General features: G+C 40.0%; 1 protein-coding gene across 15 annotated transcripts in view; it reads left to right on the plus strand.

Annotated features, from left to right (window-relative positions):
- The window catches only part of TFDP2 (transcription factor Dp-2), a 182,297-nt gene that overhangs the window by 125,453 nt on the left and 41,939 nt on the right, over positions 1-14,905 (plus strand). For 11 of the 15 annotated variants that reach the window (XM_056807240.1, XM_007502108.3, XM_056807242.1 and 8 more), the window contains 2 exons: positions 7,082-7,203; positions 10,267-10,314. In XM_056807240.1, coding sequence (XP_056663218.1) covers positions 7,082-7,203; positions 10,267-10,314 — 170 coding nt within the window. The remainder of the gene's footprint in view (positions 1-7,081; positions 7,204-10,266; positions 10,315-14,905) is intronic. The other 4 variants (XM_056807243.1, XM_056807247.1, XM_056807244.1 and 1 more) reach the window with 1 other exon arrangement.

Raw genomic sequence — 14,905 nt, forward strand, 5'->3', positions numbered from 1 at the left:
TGTGAGGATCTGTAACAGGGGAGATAGCAGGAAAAGTGGCTGAGAATGGCCTGGAAAGTGGATGAAAGCTCTCACTGGATCCAAGAAACCTCCCTTTTGAGGAGGTGGGTTTTACTGTTGGACAGCTCTCACAGAATTACTGGTGAGTTTAGGTAAGTGAATGCTTTGGGAAAAGCTCCGGTATCTGAAGGACACTGAGTGAGTGACATGGGCGGATGTTCGGTCCCCAGCCCAGGCAATGGCCTCCTCCCCCCATTCCAGCTTCTCCTGTGATTTAAGGACTAAACAAGGACATCTTCTTTTTTTGATATTTTTTGGGTGAAAAAATGAAAGGAAAAACATTTAGAAGGCACTCTCTGTGTGCACTGAGCCTGGAGGATACCAACAGAAGAGGGCTCCTCTCTGACCTCACCCACGCACTATTGCTGTCGCCTACCCTGCTCCTGGCCATTTGTATGATCTTCCTGAAGGGTAGGGCTCCCCATAGCCCCCCTCTTATTCAGTGAACCCCCTTCCTTGTGGGATCAAATGTAAAACCCTCCCTTCAGAGCTCGGGCCCTGCCCAGCTTCCGTGATTTGTTCCCCCAGTGACACTCGCCTCCTTGCTGTTGTTTACTCAGAACCTCCATCATCTGATTACAGCCACCGTCTGTTGGGCCTGGATTTCTTTCTGTCTTCTTCTCCGCCTCCCAGTTCCAGCTCAAAGCTTCCCCTTGGCCAGAAGCCTTTCTTGCCCCTCCTTGGTGACAGTGCCTTCCCTCAGAGATCCCCTCCAGTTCAGCCTGCCTGGACCTTGTTTTCACATCGTTGTTTCTGCTATCAGAGCCTGAGAATCGCTTCCACCTTTCTCTGCCTTGTTCCCACCTCCCGCTGGCTTCAGGCACTCCTGACCCGACTTAGGAGACGATTCATAGAAGAGGATTCTGGCCATCCTAGCACCACGGGTGTTTTTCCTCCTGAAGCCAAGGTTCTGCCTTTCTTACTGTAGATGGCAGTAAGACCCAAGAGTCAGAGAGCTGGAAAGCCTCCATGCAGCACTTAGCACAGCACATCCTGAATCAGTACTTTTCATTCATTTGTACAATCAAGCAATCTCCTGTCAGCTTTCAAGTTATTATATTTTGGCCATGTGTATCTTTTATGTTATTTAAGCTTAGAGATCTGAGGAAAATTCCAGTCATTTTGCTTGGCCTGGCCAATATCAATATAAATGAATTTTGAAACGAATCTCAAACATGAAACTCAAAAATGAATGAATTTTTCTATTTGGTTTTGCTTTTATAATGAACATCTTCCTGAAATTTGAACTCAGAAGAATTAGTATGATAAAATCTAACTTGAAAGAAAAAAAGGAAATAATCCATCTCTTATCCTCATGATGCTTAATACTGGTTGCCCTGTGTACCTAGAATGTTCTCCTTTCTTAATCAGCCTCTTAGAATCCCAAGTTTATTTTAAGACTTAAGTATTACCTTCTGTGAAGCCATTCCGACTCATCACCCCCGCCTCCAGTCCTTTATCCCCATCCTCATAAGTTGCTAGTTAGTACCTTTCCCCAAAAAAGCCTACCCTAGTATTTTTGCTATAGCTGAATATGTATGGGTCTGGCCACTCATGATTCCACTAAAGGAATTTTTAGAGCTTGTAAAGTAGCAGGGTTTAGTTGCAGAATAGGACAAGGTCACTTAGAAAGATAATTCATTTATCATCATTTTTCACTGTATGAGATTTTATGCCAAGTGACTAATAATTTCTGTTGTATGGCATGGTAGTAGAGTATGGGCCTAGAAGCAGCAAGACCTGAGTTTAAATGTGTTGTACTCAGATACTTATTTGTTGTGTGACTGGGCAAGTCATTTCACCTCTGTTTGCTCAACTATAAAATGGGGGACATATAATACCTATCTCCCAAAATGGTGGTTGTAAGGATCAAATGAGAAAATATTTGCAGAATTCTTAGCACAGTGCCTGGCACTTAGGTGTTTAATAAATGTTTATTTTCCTTCATTCCTCCCTCTTTCCTTCTTTTTCATCCCGTTTCTTTCTCTTCTTATTTCTTACTTACCTCCCTGCTTCTCTTTCATCTTTCCCTCCTTCCTTCTTATCTCCTTCCTTTCTCTTCCTCCCCTCCTTAATTTCTTGTCCTTCCTTCCTTTTTTCTTCCCTCCCTTTTATAAGAGTTTTCAGTAGTAACTTCTTGGAGAGGTTCCTATAGTCCACAAGTTCTTGTTTGGTTATGTATTTTTGTGTGCTTATATGTGTACATGTTTCAGATCTTGAAAATGAAAATACATGTATAGAAATTTTCAGTTAGTGTGAATAAAACAAGCACACTGTGTTGCACCCTGGGAATACAAAAACAGAAATGAAAACAATTCTTCTTTAAGGAGTTTACATTTTATGTGGAGATAGAGACAGATAGTTTGAGAAGGGAGCTGGAGGAACCAAGAAAGGTTTCAGTTGGAGGTGGCACCCAAGTCAAGCCTCAAAAGAAAATTTAGCATGGGAGAGGCAGAAGTGAAGAGTGGAAACTCCAATCAGGACAGAACACCATGTGCAAAGCCTCAGGAGTGGAAGATGAGATGCCAGATCTCAGGAACAGCAAATATTCCTGTTTGGTTGAAAGGATGTAACGTCATGATGGAAAGATGGAGGCTGGAACTAGATTGGAAAGAGCTTTCTAAGTCAGGATTTAGCATTTGTACTTTATTCTAAAGTACAAGGGGATACTTGAAGAGGGGACAGCTTGTGACTTAGGAACATTGTTTTAGCCGAAGTGCAGAAGGTAACTTCAAGAGAGAGGAGAAATGAGAGCCTAATTAAAAGACTCTTTAGCCCAAAGTAATGACATAGCATGTTTAATCAGAGCCCTGAAATTAAAGCTCATGACTTAGCAAGTGCCCTTTCCACCAAATTCCCAGTATAATTTAAAATCCAATGTTTATGTTATAACTCGGGGATCTCTGTCCCAATCTCTGGGCCGTCTCTCCTAAATTCACACCTTTTTTTTTCCCTTTTCCATACGTGTCATATCAGCAACTCTGGATGAGGAACTCTTCTACTAATGTGAAAGGGTTCTTCTTTTTAACTTGCAGTTTTGAAGCTTCTTGAAGTAAAATGGCTTGTCCTGGGTGGCACTATATGTGTCAAAGGTTCCAACTGGACATAGGTCATCATGTTTCTCAGGCCAATTCTCTGCCCATCACATTTCTTTGCTTATTTTTTGAAAGGACAGAATATTTTTTCACAAAGTAAAAATAGTACATATTTGAATATGTAATAAGTTAGAATCAAAGGAAGGCATAAATAAAAAAATATTCTAAACACTTGTTTTACCCAGTGGTTTCATTTTCCTTTCTTTTAGACCAAGAGTTCTTTACTTTTTTGTTTGGCTTTCCTTTAGCAATCTGATGAAGCATATGGACCCTTGAGAATTGAATGATGGAGGGTTTTTTATTTTTAGTCTATTTTATTTTATTTTATATTAAATACTTTTCCATGGTACATGATTCATGTTCTTTCCCTTCCCCTTCTTCTTCCTTCTCCCACAGCTGACTGGGTTATACATGTATTATCACTCAGTACCTATTTCCACATTATTCATTTTTGTAAGAGAGTAATCTTTTAAAACCTAAACCCCACATCCTGTACTCATATAAACAAGTAATAAGTCATGTTTTTCTTCTGTGTTTCTACTCCCACAGTTCTTTCTCTTGATGAGGATAGTGTTCTTTCTCATAAGTGCCTCTGGGTTGTCCTGGGTTACTGCCATCAGTAGCAAAGTTCATTACATTGGATTGTTCCACAGTCTCTGTGTACAATGTTTTCCTGGTTCTGCTCCTTTTGCTCTGCATCACTTCCTGGAAGTCGTTCCAGTTCACATGGAATCCTTCCAGTTCATTATTCCTTTGAGCACAATAGTATTCCATCACCAACATATACCACAATTTGTTCAGCCATTCCCCAGTTGAAGGGCATCCCCATATTTTCCAATTTTTTGCCACCACAAAGAGCGCAGCTATGAATATTCTTGCACAAGTCTTTTTCTTTATTGTCCCTCTAAACCCAGCAGTGGCATGGGTGGATCAAAGTCTTTTAGCGCCTTTTGGGCATAATTCCAAATTGTCTTCCAGAATGACTGGATTAATTCACAACTCTACCAGCAGTGTATTAAGTGTCCCAATTTTTCCACATTCCCTCCAACATTCATTATTTTCCTTTATTTTCATATTGGCTAACGTGCTAGGTGTGAGGTAGTACTTCAGAGTTGTTTTAATTTGCATTTCTCTAATCAGGAGGGATTAGAACATTTTTCGTGTGCTTATTGATAGTTTTGATTTCTTCATGTGAAAATTGCCCCTTGGCCATTTGTCAATTGGAGAATGGCTTGTGGGTTTTTTTTTTTATGTATAAAATACATAAGATAATAGAACTAATGATTGAAAAACAGTTATAAAATATTGTTTAAAAACAAGTTCATAAACCCCAAGTGAAGAACCTTTCCTCTAAAAGACCATCTAGTCTTGTGGAGAGAAAGATGGTCATCATAATAGTGTGTCTCCATTCACCTGAAGAACTTTCCCACCTGACCCTCCCCCTCTGACTCTGTGTTATCTCCGCTGTTTTAGGGAAAATGTGGCCACAAATATTCATTTGCTGAAACATTTCTCCCCCACAGACCCCACAAAAAGAGGGGGGGTCTTTCTTCCATGTGAGGGTTTCTCTTATTTGACAATTCAGAGCCCCAGCAGTCTTCCCATCCCAGGCGGGGGTTGGGGATCCTGTAGAAGTGAGGATCAGTGACTTAGCCTTTCTGCATCTGTCTCTGGCCCAGATGTGGAGGGTCAGGAGGAGCCCCAGGGCACTGCCTCATTGCAGGAGGCCTTCTGAGGAGGGAACTCAGAATGTCTAAGCCATTCTTGGTTTTTAGATTAAGCAACGATCATAGTAATGATACTTTATATTTCTAGAATAATGACCAACCTCTACAGAGTCCTTTAAGATTTGCCAAGCAAAATTCCTTGCTGCCTCAAGAGTAGCCCTGAGCTGCACCATTTTGTTGTAAAGATCAAATCAAAAGAATATTTAGAGGACCCTAAAAGTGCAGAAAACACCATCCACGTGTTTGTTCTCCTAGTTCTGTCATTTTATATATTGACTGGGCCAGTGAGGAAGCCCCCATGACTAAACTCTGAGTGGGCCATTGAGCATCACTCAGGCAGCTCCTGCCTCGCCTCCTCCGACACCTTATTCCATGTTCCAAGACTTCCCCGAAACCCAACAGGTTTATTATATCTTTGGAAGTCAGTTTCACAGGACCTAAAAGGGGCTACCAGTTTGTCTGTGTATGCCAGGGAAGCGCAGGCAAGCCCTGGCCTCACTTTGCCATGTCTCTGCCACTTGGGCACAGGGTCCTTGCGTCATGACTTTTACCATACGGGGTCCTTCCAACAGTTCTGTCAGCTAGTCAGCCTGGCTGTTATCATCCTCGTTTTTACAGAGGGAGAGCCTGAAACCCAAAGAGATTTTGACTTCATGCGTCTCAAAAATAGAAGATTTGAACCTAGCCAGACCCCAGATTTTTTCATTCTAATAGTGTTCTTTCTATTGCACCCTGCTAATGTCTCTCAAATCAGTCTCCCTTCAGCCATTTCTTACTGCTGTATCCTGAGAAATGAATTACTTTGCAGCCCTGAGCTTTACCCAAACATTAAATGTTTTGTATTTTTTTTTTAAAACACTTGGATGGTTAAAGGAAAAAGGTAGGTTGTGTTAACAATTTCAGGGATAATTTCTAGAATGCTTTAAAGATTGAAAGTACTTGTATAGAACATCATGAGAGGTAAGCAGGGCCCCTTCTTCATCATTATTTTGAAATGAGCAAGCAGGCCTATAAAGATATGGGGAGATAGCCAAGGTCCCCCTCTGCCAGGAGGATCCATGGGAACACTTGCTCCCACGTTTCCTAATTCCAGTCTGTTTTCTTTCTTACAATAGATGATGCTGCCTCTAGCCTTGGATTGTTTTCATAAGGAAATTAATAATGTAGGAAATCATGATGAAGAGATCAATTTTGAGCCATTTTTGGCTGAAGATGAGGCTTTGTGAAAAGGAGGTGAACAGAGATTAAAACTGGAAAACAAGAATGAACATTTGTGCCTAGGGAATAATAAATAGATTTGATTTGCCAAAGTAGAGGGAAGAAGAGTGATGAGGATTTAAAAAAAAAAAGTATTTGAGAGGGGCAGCTGGGTAGCTCAGTGGATTGAGAATCAGGCCTAGAAACAGGAGGCCCTGGGTTCTAATGTAGCCTCAGACACTTCCTAGCTGGTTGACCCTGGGCAAGTCACTTAGCCCCCATTTACCATTCTTCTGCCTTGGAACCAATACACAGTATTGAATGAAAGACAGAAGGTAAGGGTTCAAAATAAAAGTATTAGAGAAATACTAATTGCTGAAAGAAAGCCAAAAGAGGGAAATTCAGACTATTATAGTAGATAAAATATCCAAATAGGGAGGATTTGTCACTTCAGCTGGTGTGACACATGGGCTTAAGGAGGAGGGTTCACACAGAACTTTTGTATTTAGCTATCTGCTGCTACTTCCTCATGATTAAGAATTAATTTGAAATTTCAGAAATTCTTTCTCTTTATTTCAGTTTTACTAGTTTTCTACTGTTTTAGGTTTATTTTTTATATTAATTTTCCAAACCTCTCATGTTTTTCTAACTTTCATGTTGACAATTTAAAATAAAAGCCCCGCCAAACATTTTATATGTGTTCTGACATTATATAAGCCTAGCTTTGGTAAATCAACTTGTGCAACAACCAGATTTCACAATTAGTAAATGAAAAGATTTCACATTTCTAGATTTTATAACATATTTAATCCTTCAAAATTGTGACTTACTTGTTTGAACTTGTATTTTAACTGAAGTTAAGTGCTCTGTTCATGAGAATGAGATTCCAAGTCTGTGTTGCCTTTATTCTGTTTTGTAATAATAATGCATCCTCGTTACATGGTTTTGTTTAGGTTCTTTTTTGTGCCTAAGAATTTTTTCTATTATTTTTATAATTTACAGATTATAAGCACACCACAAAGACTAGCCAGTTCTGGGAGTGTTCTGATCGGGAATCCTTATAGCCCTGCACCAGCGATGGTCACTCAGACACATGTGACAGAAGCCACTGGCTGGGTTCCAGGGTAAGGCCTTTTTTGGGGGAAGTGGAATGGGGGGTAGGTTTACAGGTTTGTTTTTAGTTTTGTAGGTTTTTGTTGAAAGTACAGTCTTGACTTTTTTTTTTTGGCACTCTTATCTTCCAGTGTTGCCTTATATCTCTTTAGTGCCTATTGACCAAAGGGGCATGTTCCTTTTGGAATCATCAATCTTTGAAAACACTGTAAACAAAATGTGCAGCAACATCCCCAGGTGATTTTGCCCAGAATTTTTTCCTTTATAAGTGGGCTGTAGAGACTCTCTCCTCTTCCCTCCTTTGCAGCCAAGCACAAAAGGGTGTGAGTGTGTTTGTGTTAATACAAGAGCCTGATAAAATTCTTCATTTTAGTATTTTCTAATTAGTAAAGGAGGGCAATACCTAGAGTGCTATACTGGTAAGTGAAATAATTTTTTTGGCTCTGAAAGTGAATAGTTACCAAGAATAAAATCATTACTTATCATAGAAATGTAAACTTTTAACTCTTTGGCTTACTTGTTTAAAAAAAAAGTTACATGTTTTCATTGATGGAAAACCAATTTACTGAATTGCAGTTTCCCTCCCTGTCCATTTCCATTTTCTACTATTAGTAGTATCATTGCATCATAGGTTTAGAATTGGAAGAAATCTTAGACATCATGTTGTCCATTCTCTTTATTTTATAGATGAGGAAAGGAATCTGTTCCAGTAATATAGGCCTTTTCATCCAATCCAGTACTCCATTTTTTTAAACCCTTATTTCTGTCTTAGAATTGATCCCAAGAATTGGTTCCAAGGCAGAGTAGTAAGGGCTAGTCAGTTGGGGTTAAATGACTTTCCCAGGGTCACACAGCTAGAAGTGTCTAAGACTGTATTTGAACCCAAATCCTCCTGACTCCAGGTCGCCACCTAACTGCTCCTGCAATCCAGTACTCTCAACACTGTTCTAGGCTAAAGTTATATCAGCTGAATTTAGTAATATGAGTGTCTTTTTGTAAGAAAACCAAAAAAGGAATTAGAAAGGCAGGTTATAAGTAAATTTCTTGATATGGCTACTCTGTTTGTTTTGTTTTTTTTTTTAAGATAAATAATTGGAATAGAGTTGTCTTTGTCAATTCCTAGTGACTCTAGCATGGCTTATTTCATAGTAAGAACTAAATAAACCAATAAAATATTTCTTTGAGAGATTTATATGTATTAATGAAATAATACTAATAATGATGTTTTAAACTTGTTGGGGATAGTTATAAATGTCAGATTTCTGTTATTTAAAAAATCTTATACTAAAGGATTAAAAAAAACTAGCTTCCTTTTAAAAAGTTCTCTTTAACAGACAAGTTTAGAGTAAATTCACTGGCCAGTGTTAGTTACAGAGAATAGATAATGGGATAGAGGTGACAGTGTGGTTTGATTTTCCTGAATTGCTTTTTCTGGTTGTAAAGGAGGATTCCATGAAGGGTAGGCTTGCTGTGAGATAAGCTTTTTTAAAATAAAAATTTTTATTTAACTATTTTTCCAGGGTTACATGATTCATGTTCTTTCCCTCCTCTTTTCCTCTCCTCCCTCCCAGAACCAACAAGCAGTTCCACTGGGTTATGATGTAACATCGCTCAATACTTATTTCCATATTAATCATTTTTGTAATAATCTTTTAAAAACTAAAATTCCACATCCAATACCCATATAAACAAGAGAAAAATCAAATGTTTTTCTCCTGCATTTTTGCTCCCACAGTTGTTTCTCTCAATGTGGATAGAGTTCCCTCTTAAAAGTCCCTCAGTATTGTCTTGGGTCACTGTGTTGCTATCAGTAGCAGTCCATTATATTTGATTGTCCCACCATATTTCAGTTTCTGTGTACAATGTTTTTCTGGTTCTGCTCATTTTACTCTGCCTCAGTTTGTAGAGGTCTTTCCAGCTTGTATGGAAATCAAGCAGTTTATCTATCATTCCTTTTAGCACAATAGTATTCTATCACCATAAGATGCCACAGTTTGTTTAGTCATTTCCCAATTGAGAGAGAGCCCCTCATTTTCCAATTTTTTGTCATCACAAAGAGTGTGGTTATAAATATTTTGTACAAACATTTTTATTTATTATCTCTTTGGGGTACAAACCTAGTAGTGGTATTGCTGGATCAAATTGTGAGACAAGCATTTAAGGCATCAATGTATATTTTTAATGGCAAAAATGTTTCCTTTATGCTGAGTTTTCCACTTGAGCTATATGGTCAGTAGATTTGACAACTGGAGCTGTTCCTCCAATGCATTAGGGGAGGCTTTTGATAGTTTGGATTCTGAACTTTTTAAGATTTTAAGTTTTTAACTTTTAAGTTTAACTTTTTAAGTTCTTAAGAATTAAATGACTAAATGCTAATTTTCATGTTTTCTGAAAACTTCACAATTATAAATAATTTTAGGGTCCTAGAAAACTTTTGTTTTCGAATTCCCTGATTAAATACTCACTAGGTATTTTTTATTTTTTTGCTGAAGTGTTAAGTGTCAAACTTTGATGAATACTAGGGCAGATAGAGTAATAGCCCGGTTTATGCCCTGGAAGAGGGCTCTTCATCATCTCTTGCATAAGACTTGTTTCTCTCCTATTGACCCAATTCTGCTGTATAATGGGCTGGGTTAGAAGATTTAGAATAGTGAAAGTTTTCTATTACTATTCTTTGCAAATCTCTATTGTATTTTCTCTCCCAACAATTTACACAACCCTTTTCAACCTGTAACCTTAATATTTCACTGATACCTTGATTCATATAACATAGTATTTACATAACAATTTTTTTCTCCATAATACTATAACATACTAAAATTTTGGCTGAAATGCAATCATTCAAATACTTTACCTTTCAATATTTTTGAGCCTTGATTTATATAGTATAATTCATTTGTCCTAGTGTTTATTTACCTTATCTATTTAAATGAAATCTGACGCGAAACAAGGACAAAATAAATCTTCTGCTCAGCTTAGTTCAGTTACATTTGAACATGTTATGTTTATTTTGGTCCAAAAGAATTAGATAATTTTTTTATTCTTTTAAAATCTTATCTCTTTTTTCCCCTTAGGGACCGAAAACGTGCTAGAGAGTTTATAGACTCTGGTTTTTCAGAAAGGTGAGTAAAAGTGTAGGGGGATACTTAGGGTGTGAAGGCATGGTAGATGGTAGAGAGCGGGAGCCTAGGGTGGACCCCAGGCCAGATTTCAGAAGCAAGCAAGGGGGAGAACAGGCTAGTCTTTCTTCCCTGCTTTCCTTGTTTCTACTGTTGACCTGCCCTTCTCTTTGAACTTGTGGTAGTTCACTGCTCAGTTCAAAACCTGGTTTTCACCAGGCTAGCCGCCCATTTGGGGGGAAGCCATTGATTCACCCCATGAGTTGTCCTCATCTCTAAAATGAGATTAAGAGTAATTTTTCCACCTAATCCCAAGGTTGTTATGAAGAAAGCACATTGTAAACCACAGATCGCTATGTAGATGGGAGCTAGTATTGTCTTATTTACAAAAAAGAGAACCACCAATAGTAAAAATATTCTTCTAAATACAAGAAAGTTGATTTAATGTTATACAAAATAGAGGTAATACATCTTTTGGCAAATCCACTTGCATATTTTTTAGATATTTGGAACTTACTGAAATGTTACATATTTTATAAACCATTTTTGATTGGAACTTTTTCAAAATCCGTTATACTTCCTATTGTTGTTCAGTTGTGTCCAACTCTTTGTGACCCCATGGGCTATATTGTCCATGGAGTTTTTCTGGCAAAGATAATGAATTAGTTTGTCATTTTTCTCTGTAGGGGACTAAGGCAAACAGAAGTTGACTTGCCTAGGGTTACACAACTAGTGTGTCTGAGACTAAATTTAAACTCAGGTGTTCTTGACTCCTAGCTGCCTTCATTTTACTCCTTACTTCTTTTAAAAAAAAGTCTATGAAACATAGTCTCTTTGTGTCAGGATTATACACATGCATTCCATAAATATATAACACCTCCTCTATATAAGGCATCATATGATTCTTTATCATATGATTCTTTAATGCTATATGTCCTTTTATGCTGTTGGAATACCTAGATTTTCTTTAGGATTAGTTTGTGTCTTTTTTTGATTCCTTCTTTGCCAACAGCTATGACTTCAAGGTTCTTCCCCCATTTCTCATTGTGTCACCTAAACTTCTGTTGCCTGAGATGCTAGAAAGTTTTTATAAATTTTGTTTAAAATCGTACATTGTTGATGAGTGAAAGCCTAAAGGAATTCCTATTGAGTAAATTGTCGAACATTGGTGCAGAGACTTAAACACATTGATTTTGCTGTTCAGTGATGGGGGGTGTGTGTGTGTGTGTGTGTGTGTGTTCTATTTCTTAGTTGTGTTTTGGATAGTCAGTTAAGAAAGAAGTTAATGTAGTTGGATAAATGTTTTCCCCCTGACATGGATAGTCTTTTGGAGTTCAGACTAGATTTTATAAGATAATGTCCTTATAAAAAGAGATAGTAACTGGAAGGAAAGTGCCTCTAATTTTAGGTCAACAATCATTTAGTCAGCATCCACTGTGTGCCAGATACTTGATTAAGTACTAAGATTACAGACACGCATAGTCCTTGATCTCCAGGAGCTCACAGCCTGCAGACCAGAATTGCCTGGGATGAAGAGCAGGAGGACCTTCTGACCCACAGTGTGATTCAAGCTAGGACTTGGAGGTAGGGGGAGCCACAAGGTGGAGATGAAGAAGAGGAGGGCGCTGGGGGACAGCCAGGAAAATGCACCAAGTCCAGAGATGGAGCACTAAGGAGACCAAAGTCATTGGCTGGCAGAGTAGGAGGAAGAAGACTAATAGCTAATGACTAAAATGTATATCATATTTAAAGTTGAAAGTGCTTCACAAATGTCTCATTGGATCTTCCCTGCCACCTGAAGATAGGTGCTGTTAGTATCCCCAATTCACAGGAGAAAACTGAGTCGGGCAGAGGTTAAGTGACTTCCCCAGGATTACACAGTGTCTGAGGCTAGATTTGAACACAGTTCTCCTTGGCTCATGTCCCATGCTCTATCCACGGAGCTATCAGGCAGCCTGAAAGCCTGGTAAGGTAGGAAAAGGTCAGGAGAGCTTTGAAAGTCAACTAGGATTTCCCCTCAGAGCTAGCTGTCGTCAGAGCTATCGCTGTCTGTGGATGGGAGGATGGGATTGGCCACTGCAGCACTTCAGGAAGATCAGTCCGTGTTGGCCTGCACCCGAGGAGGGAAGGGGGGCCTACAGGAGAGGCGACCCAGAGTCCCAGAGGCAGACCCAGGGCTGCGGCTGCCACCGTGTCCTACCTGGCCAGGAGGCAAAGGGGAAAGGAGTTCCCTTTCAGCCCCCATGTGTCGGAGACCCTTAGGAGCCTAGCAGTTCAGGATTTCTGACAGGCTGTGACAGGCAATGGGGAAGCAGAGAGCAGGAGAGGTCTCGGGGCCGGGCACAGCTCTGGGACGCATCTGCCTAGACATAGACAGCCTCTTGAATCCAGGGGAAAGGATGGAGTGACCCAGAGGGGGAGCCTTGGGAGACTCCTGGTGAAGGAAGGTCAGACTTGTCAAAAGGAACCAGGCCAGTGTCTGCCCCAAAAACATAGAGAAAAGAGAGTTTCAAGGAGAAGAAGCCGATAGATAGCTGGTGTCAGACACTGCAGGAGGCTTGAGAGTGAGGATTGGAAAAAGGTCCTCCTAGGTAGCAAAATGCCAAGATGATTGCTAATGCGGGAGAAGGAGGGAGGAAGCCATTAGCAGGAGGTAAATCAGCTCTTGGAATGAAATTAAGTCATTTGAATGAGAAGCACCTTCGTATGGGAGACTGCTTAATAAGTAAATAAAACAGTTTTCTCTTGCTTCAGAGGAGATTCCTGTCAAAGAGCAGCCAAGGGTTTCATTTCCAGTCCTCCATATCTGAATCAGTTTAGAGCAGCAGCATCGAATACTTACAGCCTATTAGCCTGACCGACATTCATTATTTCAGTGAAAGTCTTTGATCAATGAAGGTCCTGCTAATCCAAGGATAGACAGTACTATCACGTCCAAGGGACTCTCAGTCATGCCAATGAAAGTGAAGAACAGATTCTCTTTGTAGCTTTTGTACATTGTACATGGACATTTATACGTGAAAAAAACATTTTTATATTGGTCAAGACTCCTCTGGCAGACAAGTCATGAGCGGAGCAGAGGCCCCCTGTTTAAAGACACAACCAGATAGACGTGCATCTCTGTACACACCCAGAGGCACGCATATCCCACAGTTAGTTGTTGTAAGATGATTAATGAGTGATATCCGACTTGTCTATATGTTAAAGAAAAATAATTGAGCATCCTGTTCATTTACAACACGCACATTCACCTCCCGAAAGCTCTGTGGGAGCAATAACCATGATGGTAGCTGTGCCTTCCACCTGGCATTACTTTGTGTAAATGGCTTTCCTCTCCGTCACCTCATTTGAACCTCCTCAGATTTCTGTGGCAGATGCCATAAAGGTAGGATGACCCTAATTTGGCTGAGAGAAAATGGAGGCCCCAGAGAAGATGAATGTCTCCAGCCAAGCTAGTGGCGGAGCCCTGGCTTGCCCACTCCTCATGCCTTCTACGACACCATATTGCTTTTCTCATTATTGCCATTTTATTTTTCCAAGTAAAATTTCAAGGGTTGTTGAATTGAAAGCATTGGAAGCTTCTTTCCAATCTCCTCATGCCCCATATTGTAATAGAGATCAGTGGGGGTCACACAGAGCATCCTTCACCCTGGTCAGTAGAGATCAGAGGTGTCCAGCCCCTCCATCGAAGTGCAGCCCTTTGTTCCTGGTTCATTGCACAATGGCCATTTCATGACGGTCACAGTCAGGTTTAACAGAATCTGAAAAGCATTTTTCATGAACATTGCCAGTCCAGTCTAGGGTCTTCCTGGTTTTGTGGAGGTTTTCCCCATTTTTATGTGTCATATGTGCACTTTCTTGTTTTTGAAGTGACCTGTGAAGGGCCAGGTAAAGGAAGTGTGTTGGGGCATCTTGTCGGGGTTGCCTGGGACCTTGGACAGAGCTCTGCCCTCCTTCTGCATGCTCCCATGCACATGGACATGCGGATGTTCCCCGACCGGGGGTGTGCCGGCTTCTTTCAGACCTCAGAAGCGGGTGTCAGGGAAAGGGTGCTCAAGCTGTGGACACATGGTCTGGTGTGAGAGACACAAAGCCCTCGACCTTTCTTACTCCTTCTGGGACCTCGGACAAGCCATGGAATTTTCTGAAACCTCAACTCATCTCAACAGTGGGGTTAAAACAGATATTTTCTGCTTATGTGGAGCCAGAGCAAGAAGGGCCCTTTGAACACATTTAGGCCATTTCCTTAACTTTATGGGAGGAAACAGGCCAGAATCTTAAAGGATTTACCCAAGCTCACAAAACAAGCCAGGAACTGGCAAGTCAGGATTGGAATTCAGGTGTTCTGACTCAAAAACCCTCTTTCATGGGAACATAATGCTAAGCAAAAGGTAGTTCCTTAAAGAAAAGCAGTTTTATAAACAGAAATACATCTGAATGCTTCCTTCTAGTGCTTTTCTCTCCTCTGTTCTGTTTGTTTATATATTTATTTATAAAGTATTTTCCATGATTCCATAATTCGTGTTCTCTCCCTCCCCTCTTCTCCCAGAGCTGACAAGCAGTTGCACTGGGTTATACATTTATTTCTCTCCTC

This window comes from Monodelphis domestica, chromosome 8 (genome assembly GCF_027887165.1).
Source record: "Monodelphis domestica isolate mMonDom1 chromosome 8, mMonDom1.pri, whole genome shotgun sequence".
Taxonomy (NCBI): domain Eukaryota; kingdom Metazoa; phylum Chordata; class Mammalia; order Didelphimorphia; family Didelphidae; genus Monodelphis; species Monodelphis domestica.